The sequence below is a fragment of the Protopterus annectens genome, chromosome 3.part1 (genome assembly GCF_019279795.1).
Source record: "Protopterus annectens isolate FY-2018-M chromosome 3.part1, PAN1.0, whole genome shotgun sequence".
Classification (NCBI taxonomy): domain Eukaryota; kingdom Metazoa; phylum Chordata; order Ceratodontiformes; family Protopteridae; genus Protopterus; species Protopterus annectens.
This window is the reverse complement of record NC_056732.1, coordinates 1,465,903,068-1,465,923,210: the sequence shown is the minus strand read 5'-3', so window position 1 is coordinate 1,465,923,210 and position 20,143 is coordinate 1,465,903,068. Positions and strand designations below refer to the sequence as shown.

The following is a 20,143-nucleotide window of genomic DNA, read 5'->3' as shown; positions in this document are numbered from 1 at the left end:
TAGCACTGCTGTGGAGTGCCTGGGATACTGAAGCTTGGGCTCTTTCCTAGTACTCCTGGGGTCTCTCTCTCTCTTTGCGGCAGACAATTTTTGATGTAGGTACGTGCAGATGTCACAGTTATAGCCAGCGTCAGTTTATGGCCCCTGCATTCTACATCGCATGTACCCGTGACTGAAAGACTTAGCTATACTGGCCAGACGTTCGGTGCTAAAGACAGCAATTCCCTAAGGTTATGAATACTGCAACATGGAAGAGAAGGACATCTATGGTTATGGTAAGTTCTTACACAACTATTCTCTTCTTTTCATATTGATTATAATACATTCTGGGTATTCCAGCCCTCTGGCAGACTTGTTTGAAGTCCTTTATTTTTTTTTTATTCTTTTAGGTCATTTGACATGAATAATACCAGATGCCTGTCCTCGGTTGTCTCAGTTGTAGTACTCCTTTTTTATCCCCTCCAGCTCTACAACTGTCCAGTACATTTGTCATGTTTTTAGACCATATTCCAATCTTTTGAAGTATCTTTGTGGCATTTCTACAGTTTATATTTCAGCAAGCCTGTTCCTTAAATGTGTACCCTCAGCAAAAATACAACTGATTCCTTTCAGTGTTTCTGTAACTTCATCAGTTAACACATTGGATCCTGAATCTGCATATAACCTGCAGATCTTGATTCTTTCATGCAAGTCCCTCTTTTACTGGATAACCAATACTCTTCTTAAGATGCCTCCCTAAGAATGTTGTCCAGGTTAGTCTCCTTTGCTTACTGACCACTGTCCTGTATCTTAATGATGTGTAAGTTAGCAATGGTCTAATTTAATTCCCTAGTTATTTAGTTATTTCTGTTTGTTTATTTATTTACTGCTTTTGTTTACTGGGAAAGTTTGACTGGGTGCAGGACACATTTTCAGCGGGGGCCAGGGAGAAAGTCTGCAATGTACAAGCAGTAATAGACAGAAAGACACTAACAATTGAAAGGCAGTAATGTACAGGAGCATACAACATTTTTCAGAAGAGAGAAAACTGCATGTTAAAATTGATAAAGTAAAATGGGAAAAAAAGGTTGTGGATGGATGGATTTAGATAATATTGTTGCTCTTTTCAACAGCTAGCAATATGTCTTACAAGAGGTATAGTGGTGAGAGAAAGTGAGTTGAGGATGAAAGACCATAACCAAAGGAGGAAAGAGTAAGATGTTCTTCATGTTTCACTGTTGCAGTCATCACATTTGGGTTATCCCTGCTGGGATAGACCTCGGCCGGCCTGAATACCAGAGACTTAGTATTTCTGCATCAGTTGCTGTCGCTTGAAGACTGACGTCAGGTCATCAGTGGTGTAAAGGAAGGCAACTGACGCCATTACATCAGTCTTTCTTGCCGTGGAGCCCGAAGCAGAAGCAGTTTGCATGAGTGCTGGTCGGCTGTTACATGAGTTTCGTTTCCGAATTGAAGTTGAAGTCTTCAAAAGCTAAGTACCGTATTGGGGATCCTTTTTTCTTCCACTAACCGATGTCAGAAAAAGTTAATAATTGTCTCGCCTGTGTAAAGCAACTACCACACAGAGACTTCCATTCTTACTGCATCACTTGCTTAGGCCCAGACCACGACATCCCCTGTTATCGCTTCTGTGCTTTGTTCAATGCCAGAACTATCCGTCGTCGGGCCCTTATTGTAGCCAGATATTTTTGCTTACAGTCCTCGAATTCCGATATGGCTTCGGTAAGCCATCCGACAGCAGATGATCTGAAAAAACGTAAAGATAAAGACAGAGACAGCCCGCTTAGGTCCAAATCTACCGATGACACTTCCGTTAAGTTAGTCGTCAGTTCTCCAGTCCTCAGTGATGCACTTTCACAGCCCCTGATGCCCACTTCTGTGGATTCGCAGGCCGCTACCGAGACCCTTTTGGAGTTCGGTATGCCACAAAACTGTTTTTCGACTAAGGATCATTCTGTCGTCTCTACATTGGATGGGTCCAGAGCTGCTGAGCAGGCACCGGCTTCCAAGGAAGTCCTTCGCACTACCGATTCTCAACATAAACCAAAGTCCTCTTTCGCGACTACTGTTCTTTTGAAAACAACCGAGTTTCTTAGACCCGGGGTACGAACCACACCCAAGAAGCCGACGACCCACTCTCAGACACCTTCTTCCTTGCCTCAGTCTCAGATGCCTAAAATGGCAGAAGACCTTATCATGCTGATCAGGGGAAGCCAAGCTACCCCCTCCAGAAGGAAAAGAGGTCTGTCCCCTGTAGTTCTGTCTGAACAAGAGTCAGATGACTTTGATGCTTCTGAATATGAAGACATGCAACCCCTCTCCACTTGTGAGGATTCTGATGCAGAGGATTCCATCCCCCAGACAGCAGCCACAGGGAATGAAGAGATCTAAGCAGTGGACTACCTCCACTTCAAAACTAGGGAGTTCTAAGTCACCCCCTTATGGTAAGAACTCACAATGACTCACCTCCCCCACCCCCTCACTCTGCCCACCTTCACTTACCCCTAGGAGAAAAACTTTCCTTTCATGCAAGCACCTGGACCACCATTACCAACGGCCACTGGGTACTGAACATAGTTTCTCAGGGAAACGCATTTTCCTTCCACACCCTTCCAGCCACAAAAGGGTCCCCAGATCTACTTCCAAACCAGTGGGCAGAGGCTCAAAAGCAAATCCTTTCCCTGCTTTCTATGAGGGCAGTAGAGCACGTTCCTGCAGAACAGATAGGCCAAGGTTTCTACTCCAGACCTTTTTCTGGTGTCCAGAAAAGAGGGCACCGCCCCATCCTCAATTTGTCCTTTCTGGTGATCCCAAAATTCAAAATGCTCACCCTCTAGCAGCTGCTACCCTTGCTCTCCATGGACGCTTGGCTAGCCACCCTGGATCTAAAAGAGGCTTACTTCCACATTCCTATCAGGGAATCATGCAGGAAATAATCTCCGTTTCAGGGCAGGATCTCAATACTTTCAGTTCTCTGCGCTTTCCTTTGGCTTATCTACTGCTCCCAGAGTTTTCACAAAATGTCTGGCTCCGGCCATTGCCTTTTGCAGACAAAGGAATATCCAGATTTACCCATACTTAGACGACTGCCTTATTCAGGCAGACAGCCAAGAAAAGCTGCTCAAGCATCTGGCCTTTATAAAAATCCCACTAACCTCCCGAGTGTACACAGTCAGCGAAAAGAAATCCAAACTGGTGCCCACCCAAAGGATTATCTTCCTGGGAGCAAGCCTGGACACAACATCCCAGATGGCATTCCTTATGCCAGAAAAACAAATTTTCCTGACAGCCTACTTCTGTCAACTAGCCACCAGGCCCCAGTTATCTGCAAGGAAGATCCTGCAAGCCCTGGGGTTCATGGTGTATCAACAAGCAGGGAGGGACTCACTCCTACCCTCTATGCAGGCTGGTCATGACGCTTTGGCACACAGCCTCTGCCATGTAACTGCACCTGTTAGCAGAATTCCTACCAGGCTCACTCAACTCTCTGGCAGACCAATTAAGCAGAAATCTTCTGAACCCACCCGAGTGGCAGCTCAGCAGAAGAACCTTCACCCTAATAACTCAGAAATGGGGCACCCCGAAGGTTGACCTCTTTGCCTCCCACACCAACCATCAGCTCAGCAAATTCAGCACCAGGGAGCATCACTGCATGGCTTGGAAAGTGGATGCCCTGTCCTTCCCCTGGGTCAATCTATTGGTCTATGCCTTTCCTCCACTACCGCTCATCCCCAGGGTACTGCCGAAAATAAAGGAGGAAAGGCCAAGGACAATTTTTATAGCTCCAGACTGGCATCGCCAGCACTGGTACCCCTTGCTGCACAGCCTGTCACCACTGCCATCATGGCATCTTCCTCAGATTCCAAACCTCCTGACCTAAAGGGAAGGGGAATTCATGGATCCTCAACTGCAGACACTCAATTTGGCAGCTTGGCTTATAACCTGACCCCTGACCAATCGGCCGTCCTCAGTAAACAGGTGTCGGATGTTGTCCGAGAGACTAGATGCCCTAACACCAGAAAGTCTTATGCAGATAAATGGAAAAGGTTCTGCACCTGGATCCAGGCTAAGGGGGAAATACGGCACAGCCCTCCATCCCTCTCATTCTGGATTATTTAGATGACCTACTACACAGTGGTCTCTCTCTCCTCATTTTCTCACTGAGCAGCCTCTTTTTCAGACCCTCTGATCAAGCAGTTCCTCAGAGGAGCTAACAACTTCAGGCCCCCCCAGAAGGGCACCAACACCGGCTTGGGATCTTAACTTTGTCTTGGAAAAGCTCACCCTACCTCCATTCAAACCAGCTTCTTCTGCAGAGCTAAAAGTTCTCTCCTGGAAGACGGCCTTCCTTCTGGCCATCACTTCAGCCAGAAGAGTCTCTGAGCTGCAAGCACTCATGGCAGTGGAACCCTTCATCATTTTTCCATGCAAACAGGGTATCCCTCAGAACTAATCCATCTTTCATGCCCAAGGTGGTAGCCATTGTTGCTCTCACTCAATCCATCCGTTTGCCCACCTTCCTTCCTAACCCTCAAAGCAAGGGGAAAGGATTCTGCACTCTCTAGATGTGCACAGACAGCTCAGATAAGTCTGGACAGGACTAAACTCTTCAGAAAATCTGATCAACTGCTGGTTAGCTTTGCTTCTGGGGCAGAGGGCAAAGCCATCTCCAAGCAAACCATTTCCAAATGGATAGCATACTGCATCCATTTCTGCTACAAACAGCATGGCAAGCCTCCCCCCAAGGGGGAATGACCCACTCCACCAGAGCAGTCTCCACCTCTGCAGCATTCCTCAGAGGAGTCCCCACCAAGGACATCCTGCAGGCTGCCACCTGGACTTCTGTTAACACCTTTACCAAACATTACCGCCTGCCTCTCTCTTCTAAATCCAGGACAGGTTTTGCCTCTGCAGTCTTGCAGGGCATGCTACCCAGTCCCTAGCTTCCTTGACTGTCTCAACCCATTTCCTCAGCTTTGGGAATCTACCCAAATGTGATGACTGCAGCAGTGAAACACAAAGAACATAGTACAGTTGTATCCACTTACCATAAATGTAGATGTTCGAGTGTATTCACTGTTGCAGTCCTGGTTTCCCTCCCTTCTTCTCCCCTTTTTTTTCCTTTGTTACTTTTCTTCCTTGTTGTTCTCCTTTCCTTACAAGGATATATTGGTATTTTTTTTCCACTGGTGGGGTCCTGCCACCAGAGTCTGGCCTTCTACTTTGGGGGCTCCTGACCTGTTGGGGCAAGAGAAACTGATGTGATGAGGTCGGCTGCCTTCCTTTATACCACTGATGACCCGACTTCAGTCTTCAAGCAAAAGCAACCAATGCAGAAATGCTAGTCTCTGGTATTCAGGCCATCCGAGGGCTGCCCCAGCAGGGATAACCCAAGTGTGATGACTGCAACAGTGAATACACTCTAACATCTACATAGGTTCATAGGTAGGTACTAGGCTGTTGGCTCTAGGGCCTATATAAGCCTAGCCAAAAAGGTACCCTGGCTTTCGCCACCCAAGAAAATTATTTTCCTGTGTCCCTGTCAAGCAGAGCCACAGAAGTGATCCCTGGGGTGAATTTCCTATTTCCCATTCTATCATCAAGATTTTTCTCGAAGAGTGATAATGAGGAGCTTTGTTTGCTATAGATAGGTAGTTTGTTCCAGAGTATGGGAAGTCTCTGGGACAGGAATCTATCCCTCCAGCATGTTCTGTTTATTGTGGTGACAAGGTTTAGGTCCCTAGAGTGTGTAGCTCGGAGGGTTTTCTTTAAGTGGAGCATGTCCAACAGCTGTGGGTTTGACATAGCTTTGTATGTTAGGCAGAGATCGCCTCTGAGTAGGCGATATGCAACAGAGTAAAGCTGGAATTTTTTTTGAGACGGTATGCATAGGGCATCTGTTTGAGGCTGCTAATCCTCTTTGTGAGGTATTTCTGCTGCCTTTCCAGTTGTTGTAGATGTCTTGGGAGGTACATACCAAAAGGGGCATTGTACTCTGTAATGGGTCTGAGTGAAGAGTAGAGGGGAACAATGACCTCTTTTTTTCCTGGATGAGAAATGTTTTGCGATGAAGGTGTGCCATGTAGAAGGATTTCCTGACTGCTGTGGCGATGTGGTTATCGAAGGAGAGACTACTGTCCACCTGTGTCCCAAGGTCTCTTATCACCCTTTCGGTGTTAAGTAGACCTCCGCCTATGTGGTAGCTCATGGGTACAAAGTTTTTACCAAAGGGAATGACAATGCACTTTTTGGCATTGAGCTTGAGGCCATGACTTTGACACCAGCCGTCTGTCTCAGTGAGGTCCTTTTGTAGGATGTCCACATCATTAGGAGTTTCGATTATGGCTCCTAGTTTGCAGTCATCTGTGAACTTTGTTAGCCAAAGACCTTTTGTTAGCCTGTACATGAGAGAAGTAGATACCAAACAGGAGAGGACCCAGGACTGAACCCTGTGGTAATCCACTTGTCCCTGGTCTGAAGTCTGCTACTTTCACAGTGTGGGTTCTCTCAGTGAGCCAGTTGGCAGCCCATTTTGTGACATAGGGATTTATACGTAGTTTAGTGAGTTTATCTAAACTTCCAGAGTGGGGGATGGTGTCAAAAGCCTTGGCGAGATCTAGATAGGCTGTGTGAATCACCTTACCCTCGTCTACGGCTTTGGTGACTGCTTCAAAGAAATCTATCAGGTTTCGGAGACATGATCTGCCTTTTACAAACCTGAACTAGGTGGGGTCCAGAGTTTGGAGATTACCAATGTCTTTGTTTATAAGTTCCATGATGATACATTCCATGGCCTTGCAGACCAGGCTTGTCAGGCTACTGGGGCAGTAGTTCCTGGGGTCCGTGGTGGCTTCCCCTTTGTGGAGTGGGATAACCGTCGCTGTGTGCAATTCAGTGGGCACAAAGCCTAAGGTGAGGCTATGATTGAACATTGTACTTGGGTGAGGTGCCAGTTCGTTCTGTAGTTCATGTAGAACACAGCCTGGGATGTTGTCAGGTCCCATGGATGCTGTGTTCATGGCTTTGGAGAGTGTTTTTTACCTGTGCAGCCGTGATTACAGGAACTTTGCATTCTTCCAGTATAGAGCTGGGCCCTTTAGGGGTGAGAGGGGGGTAAAGTTAGCACTAAACCTATCTGCCAGGATGCTGGCAATATCAGTTGGTTCTGTATATTTAGTGCCATTGTGCTGTAACTCAGAACAGATCTGAGTGTTGCCATTGATATTCTTGACATAGCTATAGAATGCTTTGTGGTTGTCATTAGAATCAGTGGAGATTTTGTTTTCCTAACTAGCTTTGGAGGATTTTATGAGGGATCTCAGCTTCTTACTGAGGCTATCCAGGGAGTTCCTCCAATTATGGGATTTTATTCTTTTTTGCAACAGTTTCTTTCTAATGTTGTAGAGTTTGTTTATGGCAGGGGACCACTTCTGTTAGGGATAGCATGACCCATGCACTCGTGTAAGTGCGTATAAAGTGCATTTGTGTAGGATTCAACAATCGTACCTCTATTGTCCGTCTGCATGGGTGTTGTGAAGTTTGCCACTTCTGTCTTACGAACCGTGAAGTTGGCGTTGGAGAAGTTTTTTACGGTGGTTTCCTTAATGGGGGGTGGGATGTGGATGTCTAGGGTGATTAGCTTGTGGTCGCATCTGACCAAAGAGGAATTGACTCTGGTGTATGGTAAGTGTACACAACTGTACTTTACAGTACAGAATAGGAGGCGGTGTGGGATTTGGGCAGGGATGAGTTTAGGCTATGGAGGGAGTTGGGCAGAGATGATGTTAGGCTATAGAGGGAGTTTGGTAGGGATGGGGTTAGGCTATGGAGGGAGTAGGGCAGGGATGAAGTTAGGCTATGGAGGGAATTTGGCAGCAATGAGGTTAGGATATGGAGAGAGATGGCAGGGATAAGGTTGAAAAGGAGTCTGGTGCAGCACATTTGCAGAATCCGTTGTTGAGTAAGTAAGTCTTTAGCTGTAGCTTGAGTGACATCAGTTAGCAGTCCTAGCTTGCTATTAGGGGGAAGGAGTTTCCGTTTTTTGACATTTGAGAGTAGGGGGAACAGCCTGCAGTGTTATGTTTTGGTATATATAGAAAGGCTTTGTCAAAAGAGTGCAAGCTTCTGGATGGGTTGTATGGTTGTACATATTTGGCTACAGATGGGACAGTCTTGTTGTTTGTTTATTAGATTATGGATAATAGGGGGTTGGGAGGATGAGTTGATAAGGTATTTCAAGTCACTGAAGATCTCCGAGGCCTTAACAGTGGTGTGCTGTTTGGGAGAGTTGGTTGCAAATTTTGTGACCTTGTTGTAGCACTGCTTAAGTTTGTTTTGTTAATTTAGTCGGATATTTGTCAGTTTTGTGCCGAGTAGAGTAGGCAGTACGAGGGTAATGGTGATATGACATCTTGCAGTGTTAGGTAGATTTTGCCCTATAGAGAGTACTTAGTTTTTGGTATGTTTTTTTCCCTATATATTGAATGTAGAAGTTGGACTTTAGGTCATAGTCTTTGTAAACTACTAGTAGTTTGGTTTGCATGACAAGTTCTATTTTACTTTTGTTGGAAGAGGTAATAGTGAAGGATGCTTACTTTATTGCAAGGTGTGTGGGTGTTAAAAAAAAGTTTTGTTAGCATTTAGGAATAGCTGGGAGGTAGGCATCCAGTTTTCTACAGAAGCGAAGGATTCCTTGGACAGTTTTTATAGGGAGTCATGGTTGTTTGTTGGGCAGTTGATGAAACAATAGTCTTTGTATGGTATTGTTGTAGCATTCTTGGTGACCAGATCATGGTCATTATCAAAGGATGCTTAACAGGATAGGTCCCAGTATGGATCCTTGTGGAAACCCAACTGCGACAGTGAGAAAGGGTGATATGTCAGTGAGCCACTTTACAGTTTGGTGTCCCTTATTGAGGTAACCAGAAATCCAGGCTATAGAGGAACTGTCAAGGTCTAGATTGGAGAGTTTTTGTAAGAGTACAGGGTGGGAGACCATATCCAAAGCTTTGGATAGATTAAGAAAGAGGCAGGTACAAGTTTACCATCATTTCTCTGTGTTAACAGTATTGGTGAAGTTAGAGGGTGGTAAAGGTACTGTGGTGGGGCAAAAACCATGCTGTGAAGGAGGGGGGGTTCATTTTGTGTAATATAGTGCAGGAGTTGGGACTGAATGCACTTCTGATGTATTTTAAAATAGGGTGAGAGAATGAGGATGGGTCTGCTGTTGGTGAGTTACGTGGAATAACCACCACATTTTTGTTCCATAGTAAAGGTACATAAGGTTCATTGATCAGTTTATTAGAACTGAGAGAGAGAGAGTAAGCTTTGGCTTATGCTACCATTTTTAGATATTTGCTGAGTACATTGTCTGGTGCTGGGGGGTGGTTTTGTTTCTTTAGTTTAAGTAGCATTTTTTCTGATGACAGTAATTGAGACTGGCTGTAGAGACAGAGTTTGGGGAGTTATTTGAGTTTCCAATGTGTTTATGGCATTGTTTTGTGTAGATTTGTTGTGTACGAAAGAGAATGATTTAATAAAGTTGTTATAGGTAACATTAGCAATGCAAGGTGAGTTATGCATAATAAGTTATGTTAAGAGCAGTTATGCAGTTAAAGAACTCTTCATATTAATATGATGCCTTTCCTTTTTTCCTGTGAATTCCAAGTGTTGTACAAGGCTTTATTTCTGCAGAGATTTCATTCCTTCCCTGTAACTTGTGTATATTAACATTTCAATAGTTTGCTCAATCAGTATTGGTCCTAGCCTTATGAATGGAAATCGCAACTACATTCTGCCTATCTTGAGGAACTTTACAAATTTCTATGAACTGTTAACATTATTTATCATTGGTTCTCCAGCTTTCTAAGAATCACAGTAGGGTACCGTCATGCCTTGTTCCTTGTACAACCTTAATTTCTGGAGCTCTTTTGGGGCTATGTCTTCCGTGAAGATGTTCATCGTGCATTACAGCTGCAGTAGTTACATATGGGTTTTCAGCGCGGCGCGGGTCTCGTCGGGCCGAATTCCAAAGTCTTGTCCGCGCGTCGGTTGTTCGCGCGACGCCTGGAAGGCTAGAGTAAAGACAGAGAAGAAACCGCCATCTTCTTTCATCTTCTTCGTCTTTTGTCAGCAGAAGAAACAGAAAGCAGTTCAAGTGCCGGGTCGGTACTCTTAAAAATTAAAAATTAGAAGAACCTATTAAAGCTTAAGTACCTGCCCTGGGGAAACTTTTTCTTGCTCAGACCCGATGTCAGAAAAAGTTAAAAATTATATTTCTTATTTCTTGCGCAAGCGATTAAGCATCTTTGCATCCTTTTGCTTTGCCTGTTGACCACTTATCGCCGCGGCTGTTGGCTTGTGCTACCAATGCTACCTTTAGCCATCACTATCAGCGTGTCTATAACAATCACACTGGCAAAGCGGTTAACTATAAAATGTCGTCGATAATTAACCGATACTCCGACTACAAAATAAAAGAAAGAAAGGCCAGTCGAGAACTGCGGTTTCACCCCGGTCACACGAAACAAGCTCCACCACGTGGTTCTCAGTGAGACGCCAGTCCTGTGAGTCTTTGCATCACTGACCAACGGGTTCCTGCGGTGAGAGACCGCTGTTTCTTCTCAAACTGCTTCCCTTTACTACTACCTTCCCCTTGTCTACTTTCACACCACCAATGTGGGATAGATTCACATCACAGATCTGGATGTGGTATTTAGGCCTTCCTCTCATGGCCTTTCCTTTTGCCCAAAGCTCACTTCCCCAACTCAAAATGCCTGCAGCACAGCAACAAAGGCCCCCGGCACGCCCCCAGAAGCACAGATGCCCACTACTGAAGACCTGATCACTCTTGAGATTAGAGGCTCACTCTTATTAGAGGCTCACAGGCCCCTCCTGGATAGGAGCTTCCTGAGGGAGAGGATTTTCCTTTTTATCAGCAAGATTCCATTTGAAGAACATTCTTGATGCTGAACAATCTGGATGCAGTCTCCTCCATTCTGGTATTCTGAGGATTTTCCCTTTGTCTATCCCCTCCTTTTTTTCCTTTGAGATTACTTCATTAGAAGATTTTTTCCTCCACAAGAAGAGGCAAACTTCTCTGTCCATTAGAAAGGGCTCCCCTCTCTGGCCTCTGCCATAGGCTCAGGGCTTTTCTCCTGGTATTGGGAGGCCTGTTGCCTATTTGATGATCTCTCGCCTCCTGCACCAGTTAAGTCGGATAGGTATTACTCCTGTCCTAATTCTCATCAGTTCTTATTCCAGAGTTCCTAGAGTTCCTAAATAACTTCTCAAAGGCTCATCAGAATTAAAGGCTCAGGCCAAAATATGCTTAAGGCTTCGAAAGGCCAGGCGCTTCTCGGAGAGGAATGAAAGGAAGCTAGAAAGGTGGGGAAGGCCAGTTGGACTCTGCCCACCCCTTGCCATGAGGGAATTAAAGCAATTTCTGTTATCAATTAAAAATGAATAATGTCTGCTGAAATTAAAACAAATTTAAAAGAGTTGCAACAACCAGATTTAAAGAGTTGCAGGATATGTTGTTACCTTAGTGGTGAGCAAGCAATGCACTAGAGGCACAAGCAGATCAGCTGCCACTGAGAGGCCTGAAGCAGACATGCATACAGTTAAAAATCACTTCAGATCACATGAGCAAAATTTAGAAATCTTCCAGATCAAGGATGAAGTGAAAGCAAAATGCTGAGGATATTTTAAGAAATTTTGTGGAAGGTGGTAATGCTGAAAGAGGATATTTCTTTAAAAAATCAAATTAAAAGTGGTCCAGCAGGAATTGGCCATCAAAAACCAGTCTTCAGCCACCAGACAAAGCCAGCCTGGCAGATACAGAAGCCGAAGGGGCACAGCCGACAAAGCAAAGACAGACGGGAGGGGCAGGCAGGGGGCAGACAACACACCCCCCCAAGGGCAGACAGTGGCAAGCACCCACACCAAGAAGCAGACCAGTGTGCCAATACAGATTACAGAATCTAAAGCAGACCACTCAATCCCCACCTTTCACAAGAATGCAACTATTGGCAACAGGTGGGAGGGAACTGCACTAGCAATAATAATAAACAATTATTACAACAATCATCAAATGGATCTATTTACCAGAACATGAGGCATTCACCACAAACATCAAAGTTCAAAAACAGAAATACAAGCACAATACCAAAAAACAAAAGTACACAAAAGGGTTCTACAGCAAAACAAGCACCTAAACATGGGTCAAGGGGTTTAGGCTAAACAAAAAAAGGAAGCACAAGGTTTTATTTCACCTATTTTTATGGAACACATTTCTTCTAGTGAGTTTATTCAGACAACCTTCACACTAACAGCACTTCTCCAACAATCAAGGCAAGCAGGCAAATCCAACATGCTGGACCTCAAGGCAAGGCCTTCTGCTGCAACATTGTTGCAAAAGTTGCAGAAGATATTCTTCCCAGGGCATTGCAGGTTCAGAAGATACCTCATGCACCTTTGCTGAACATACCTGCATGTTCTTGCCACTCTAGTACTTGCCATTAGCCTCTGCATTGCAGCAGTGCACCTCAGAGACAATTCTCAGTGCCTACTACCAGTGATTGCACTGACTGCAGATAGCAAAGGACCACTTGGCTCATCTATCATAACTGAAGCGACTGCTGCACTGTGCAAACTACCACAAACAAGGACTAATCAAACTAACAATATCTCAAAAACATCACCATGGTGATACAACATGCAAAAACACTACCCAACACACCTCACAAAAGACAAACAAGCAGGTGCCATCCAAAACCTAAAAAACTACCTGTAAAAGTAAACAACACAAACACAGCTTAAACTCTCACACTATCACACCATGGCATCTTGTATTACAAGGCATACTGCAAGGAAAATCCCTCAGCTGCACTAATCTGGCCTAAAATTTATGGTCTTAATCCATGTGGAAAAAGCTGCAAGGAAGCTCACACCCCTCAAAATAAAGTGAATTAAAAAGGGCTCTAAGCATGGGCTGCACAGCTGGCAACCCCGTCCTTCACCTAAAAAAGCCAATTCATATGCAACAGCACGCCAGATTACGCCTTGGGGCGCATCCCTGCCTGCACAGCTACACAGCCAGCAGGCACAACCAGCTCAGACAAACAGACGGGGGGGCTTAAAGCTGGAATGCACATCAAAAGGAAAGCTCAGGGCAGAAAAGCACCTTCAGAAACAATTCACTGCAAATGGAAACAGATAACACCACAGTTATGTGGTACAGAAACAAACAAGGAGGGACAGGTTCATACCCCTTGTGCAGATTAACCATGTGACCTTGGTATATAAACAAGGAGACAAGGAGGGGAACCCTTCAGTAGAAATCAGGATCAGAAACACACAATCTAGCTCTGGAACTGGGCATACAACTCACCCTCAGGTAATGGAGATACACCAAAATGGACTGACAGACACTCTGAGCAGGCATATGACAGACCAGACAGACCCCTTAATAATCCTGGCCAAAACACTGAAATTTGACATTGCAAAGGCATGACCTGACACCCAAAGGCTTGCCTTTTGGAATCAATTCATTCACATGGACAACTTATGCTCAGTTTATGCATTCTACCAGGCTTGGCTCTGCTGCCCCCAAACAATTTGAAAGCACAAAGTTTTGCTGGAATCACCACATTGGCTGCTGCTTATTTGGTGTCTGAACATTGGAGAACACACGAACAAAACCTCACGGTTACTGCTCTCTAACACCTCTACTGCTGCACCAGAACACTTCACTAGAAACATTTCACACCTCACAGTCATTAGAAACTCTCACCTAAGCTGCATTTCAAATCCTCAATTTCAAAAAGAAGTGCAGGATGTCATTTGTGGAGGCAAGAATTGCTCTCTAGAAAACAATCTACAACCTTAGCTGCTTCTCATTTTGTGCCAAAAAAAGTGTTGGAGAGAATAAAAAAAGAAAGAAAACCTCAATTAAAGAAAAAAGTACTGTTGTTGTATGGCACTGAAAGAAGTCCTTTGCTGAAATTCAATTTCCCAGGCCAAGATACATGCACAATTAAACACTGCAGAAGTCCTCCTTCTCCCTCTTTTTCAAACAACAATTTCAGAGGGCTAAGAACATAAGGGGCATGGCCTCAAAGATTCTGAAGAAACAACCACAGTTCTACTGGGGGGTTAAACATTTGCTCTCCAAGAACATTGGCCTTAGCAAACTCACACTGTTGCTTCACTTGAAACCTTAACTTGTCTTTTCCTTCCTTGACACTGGCCACTAGCAGAATTGACATGGCCTCCCTGGAAAACACCTTACTGGCAGGACATATTCCATGGGTTTCTGAGTTACAGGGGCTCTCATTTTCTAACCCTTCCTATGCCCATCTAGAGGCCAGGCACCAGGCCATCCCCACCTTCATGCCTTCTTCACTCTACGCACTCCAATAAAAGGGGAAGTCCAACCTCCATCTTTCTACCTACCAGGGAAGCAAAAGGGAAAGGGGACTCCCAAACTGATATGCTCCAAATTAGATCAAAAGGCAGCTAGAATCTTCAGATGGGGAAAGGGGCCATCCATAACGCTACAGACCACACAACACTTCTTTGCTTTTGATCATGGCATTGTTTGGTCCATCCACCTACTCAGCCACCTACCTACTCCCACAGCCACCTTCCTCAGCTTTCCTCAGAGGAGTGCCTACTAATCAGAGGAGGCCCTTACCACTGGAGTTCTGTAGGCAGCCAGACACCATCTTACTGTGACTTTCTGCAACTAGCCATCACCTGAGGCAGCCACTTTCAGAGCAGGCTTTGAGGCAGCCCCCCCTAGTTCGTGCAGTACTCAACAATTTTCCTTTAGCTTTGGGAGCCACCTATAACATAGCTTTGGGTGCCACTAAACTGTAGTATGCCACTAGCAATACACACCATACATATAGATGTTCCAGTTCCTACATAGATGTAGATACCTTACAGTTATTTGACAGCTAACTTGGTTTTTTCCCAATTCTTAATAAATACCACCTATGTACCTACATACCTATTTACTGTTTTATTTGTATTACACCTACATTGTTGTATTTGCTTTTTATTTCCTGTACCAACATTGTAGGGTGCTGAGGGGCCTTATTAGAAATACTTGCCTGGGCCCAGATCGACTGGAGTTTATGTAATGCCTTCTGTGTTTTACGCCCAGACAACTACTGCCTGGCAAGACTGGACAACAACCGACGCTTGCTGGGTAAGACTTGGGAATTCAATCGATCGAGGGGATCTACATATAACCCTGACCTCTATGTAACTACTGTACTTCTGATAGCGCCTCAACATCTACATTTGGAAACTTTAGTCAGTCACCAGGACTAGGTAGCTTTGCAGTGTGTCTAGAACTGATGTTAAGTGAAATGCTTCTTCTGGAATATTATCAAGTTATTTAGGGACCTTACTATGGAAGTTTTTTTTTAACTGCTGCCACCATGTCTGCCTTGAGCAATGTGTGCTACATACGTTATCCATTTGCTTACCATGGCAGTGTCTAGAGACTGGATGGCCTTCCATACAGCTGGACACTAATGAGTTCTGCCTTAATCATGCAGGAAGGGAATGCTAAGTAATAAATCTTTTTCAATAGAACATCTTAGTTGTACATGAGTTTTGTGCCTTTAAGCCAGAGTCCTTCTCTGGCTGTATACCAAGGCTTCATGGGTCATTTACAGTTGCTGTAATATTTTGCTGCAGCATAAAAAAGCTCATCTGTTATGATAACTGGACATCCGTATTTTTAAATCACCAGGTTGTTCACAGAAGATTCTTATGATCCATCTGATGTAAGGGAAACGCAGCAGTAGTCATATCTTGTTGCCTATGTTGCATTTTTATTTTCTGCCCCAGACATCTCCATTATGGGTCTGTCTCCCTCTACCCATAATTCTAGAAAATCACCTGATTAATTTTAATAATTTTTTAAATTTTCATTTTATTTTTGAAGATTGCATGCAAGAAATATGTCTGCCTGGTTAAACAACTGACTAGCAAGTCATACTTTTTTTTAAGGATGGTGCTTTTTACAGAAAACTGTGGCTGAATTGTATACCAAAGGTTCATTTTCACATGTTCTTAGATCAGTTAATTGTGCTAACTATTAAATACTTAAGAAATTATAAGAGCAATGATGATTTTCATCTTATGTCCCATATTTAGGCGTTTGAAAGCATTTGTTCTTAAAGTTGTTTATAAGAGTTTCTTAAAGAAATTGGTTAGCTGTAAATATACTGAAACGAGTACCATTTTTTGATAGAATTTTATTTTTATTATTTTATTTTACTTAACATTTGTTTACTGGGAAAGTCCGACTGGACACAGGTCCTTTTTCAGCAGAGGCCCGGGGAGAAAAGTACCATTTATAAGTAGTAAGAATTACAAATTACAATAATCACATATAAGTTTATACAATTAAAGTAGTAAAGAAGAGCACATTTTTATACAGGTAATAATAGTTGTTGTTTGCAATAGAGGAAGCAGATTGTTAAAGGTAAGAATGTATACATGGTGAGATACGTAGGAAAAATATTGTAGTGGCTAGAATAAGTAAAAGAATACTTAGAAACATTCACAATGCATATGTAAAATGCTGGAAACATACTATTGTCTAGAGGTAGGTAAGTTTGACTCGTGCATGGTTCAGAGAGATGAAGAGAGTAGGAGATATTTTAATGTATAAATGTTTGAGTGTAGGTACAGTAGTTGACCATAACAGAGTAGACTTTGGTTAATGAAGCTGAAAGTAGTGTTTCGTTTGTAGTGCTAAGAGTAGGGTTAGCCAGGATGGTTACAAGGGCAAAGCCAAGTGCCTATTAAATGTGATTTTAGTAGGGTTTTAAACTGTGTCATAGAGTTGCTACTGATTTATAGTAGATGGGAGGTTGTTCCAAGTTTTAGAAGTATAATAGGAAGAGAGTGATTCCCTAGCTGAGTTACTGACTTTTGTGATGTCTAGGAGGAGTTTGCTGTTAGAGCAAAAGGATCTAGAGGAGGTGTATTGTCTTATAAGATTATGGAGAGCTGGTTGAAATGAAGTAACTGAGGAAGTTCTAACCATTTGAGCTGCAAGTGATATACACTGGTGAGTTTTGTATGGGGCATCTGTGGCAAATTTGGTTATTTTATTGTAACAAGAATTTAGTTTGGAGAGGTCAGCTTTGCGGAGGTTGGTTAGTATGTGGGAGGCATATAGGAGAGTTAAGAGGAGGTGTGTACGGGCATTTTGTTAGATGAATAAAAACTACCCCTTGCGTATCTTAGATGGAGCATAGTATATTACAAATTTTCAAAACTGAAGGATGTGATAATGACATAAAGAGTCTTTCATTAACTGGAGTTTACAGTTTTATCTAGTACTGTACTTTATCTAGTAGCTGAAGACAAAATAATGGCTTTTAGGAGCAGTTGAATGTATCGAATGGAGGGCTAACCCTTTGTTCATAGTCACTCTTGAGTATGACATGTTCACGTGTAGATGGGAGTCAAACTGCTGAAGGCTGCAAAATATAGCTTGCTAACTTGTACATTTCAATTGTCAGACATTTGTGCAATTATTTATTAAAACAAGCTGTTATGGTGTACTTAATATTAAATATAAGTTGAAGCATTTTTGACAAATGTAAACATTTTCTTCTTCGCAAAGATTCAAAATGAACACTGCAAATTTCTGTGTTTCTTATAAAATGTGTTGTCTTTTACAGTATGAACAAGTTAAATTCATTGCCCAGAGGATTTGGCTCCCTACCAGCTCTGGAAGTACTTGACTTGACATACAATAATCTCAATGAAAATGCTCTTCCAGGAAACTTTTTCTATCTAAGTAAGATTCCTGTTTTATATTGTGTAAAACGTTCTTCAAAAAAAAAGTTGAATGCTATTGGTTGAATACATTTTTAAATGTTGCATTTGCCTTGCTTATTAGAAGATGTTCTTCGTGTTTCACTGTTGCAGTCCTCACATTTGGGTTATCCTGCCAGGGGTAATCCTCAGTTAGCCCGAATACCAGAGGCTTAGTATTTCTGCGTCGGTTGCAGTCATTCCAGGACTGACATCAAGTTGTCAGTGGTATAAAATCAGGCAGCCAATGCCATTACATCAGTCTTTCTTGCTGAGGAGCCTGAAGCAGAAGCAGTTCGCACAAGTGCCGGTCGCCCACTAACTGAGTTTTCATTTCCGATTCTGAAGTTAAGCATCCCGCTGGTTATCCTTTTTTCTTGCTCCAACTGATGTCAGAAAAAGTTAACAATTGTCTGGTCTGTGGAAAGCAAATACCACACACTTCCATTCTTACTGCGTCACCTGTTTAGGCCCAGACCACGACGTCCCCCACTGTCGCTTTTGTGCTTTGTTCAATGCCAGAACTATAAGTCATTGGGCCCTTATTGTAGCTAGATATTTTTGCTCTCAATCCTCGAATTCCGATATGGCTTTGGTAAGCCGTCAGACTACCGATCTTCCGAAAAAACGTAAGGCTAAAGACAGAGACAGACCACACAGGTCCAAAACTGCCGACAATGCTTCCGCTAAGCTAGTCGCCAGTTCTCAAGTCCTCAGTGAGGTGCTTTTGCAGTGCCTAATGCCTGTTTCTGTGGATTCACAGGCCGCTACCAAGACCCTTTTGGAGTCCGGTATGCCGTGAGACTCTTCTTCGACTAAGGATCCTGGATGTCTCTACCTTGGATGAGTCCGGAGTGCTTGAGCAGGCACCGGCTTCCAAAGAAGTACTTCGCACTACCACTACTCGACACAGACCAATGACTTCTTTCATGTCTTCAGTTCTTTCTAAAACTACTGAATTTCTAAGACCCAGGATACGAACTACACCTAAAAAACCTACAACCCAAACTCAGGCACCTGCTTCCTTGCCTCAATCTCAAATGCTTAAAATGGTGGAAGACCTTATTATGCTTATTAGGGGAAACCAGGCTACTTCTTTCAAAAGAAAGAGACTTTGCCCCGGTAGTTTTATCTGAACAGGAGTCTGACTCTGATGCATCTGAATATGAAGATATGTAACCCCTCTCTGCTTGTGAGGATTCTGATGCAGAGAAATCCATTCCTTCTGCCTCTACACCTGAGGATTTTTCATTTGGGGAAACCCTTCATACTTTAAGGGAGCATTTCCAATGGGAATGTCAAGACTATCCTCAGTCAAAAAAGAGACTCAGGGAATTCTTAGCTTTACCACAGTACAGACCTTTGGCCAATCCTCCTGTCCTGGATGTTGTGGATGTTTTTATGGAATCCAGTTTGACTCCTAACACCCTTCCTTCTGCTCCCAGGAAACCTAACACCCTTCCTTCTGCTCCCAGGAAACCCGACCGGTATTACAGAGTCCCTGACTCTCTCAGATTTCTTTTCAAAAATCCTACTGCCAACCCAAAGGTCATCTCTCAAGGACCTAAAGGAATTAAAGCAACTTCAGGTAAGAATCCCACCCCCTCAGATAGGGATTCCCGAGCTTTAGACAGATGGGGTAAAAAAGTATACACCTGTGCAACTCTTGATATTAGAGCATTACATCGTCAGTTCCACATGCTGAAATATCAGCAACATTCCATGGAACTCCTCAAACAAAAAATATCTTCCTTTCCTACTTGTGCAGAAAGTAAAGAATTACAACAACTAATGCATTCTGCAAGTCAAGTAACTAAGCACACCTTGCAATGTGGCTTTGACGCCCTAGAAGCTTCTTGCAAGGCAGTAGTCACTGGTTCTGCCCTTAGATGGCATGCTTGGCTTAAGGAACAGACCTTGCCAGACCATGTCAAATCCAAATTATTGGACGCACCATTGAACAAAGACAACTTATTTGGCACCAAGGCAGAAGATGTCTTAAAAAAGATGGAAGAAAAAGCTAAATCTATCCAGACAGTTAAATATTTCTTACAGGTTCAGCCTCCGAGGTTCAGTAGGCATTGCCCCTCCAAGCACTGGTCCTTTCCTACCCCCCTCCAGGCCAGCTCAGCCAGACCCAGGGGAAACAGAACCCCCCCCACCCCCCAGACAGCAGCCCCAGGGAATGCAGAGATCTAAGCAATGCAGTTTCTCCTCTTCAAAAACACAGAGTCCAAAACCACCCCCTTATGGTAAGAACTCACAATGACTTTACACCTCCACCCTTTACCTC

The 20,143-nt window shown here is 43.6% G+C and overlaps 1 protein-coding gene across 2 annotated transcripts in view; it reads left to right on the top strand.

The window, feature by feature from the left end:
- RSU1 (Ras suppressor protein 1) overlaps positions 1–20,143 on the top strand; it is a 1,003,924-nt gene that overhangs the window by 310,783 nt on the left and 672,998 nt on the right. For both annotated transcript variants that reach the window (XM_044067536.1, XM_044067535.1), the window contains exon 5: positions 17,715–17,833. In XM_044067536.1, the coding sequence (XP_043923471.1) occupies positions 17,715–17,833 (119 nt within the window). The remainder of the gene's footprint in view (positions 1–17,714; positions 17,834–20,143) is intronic.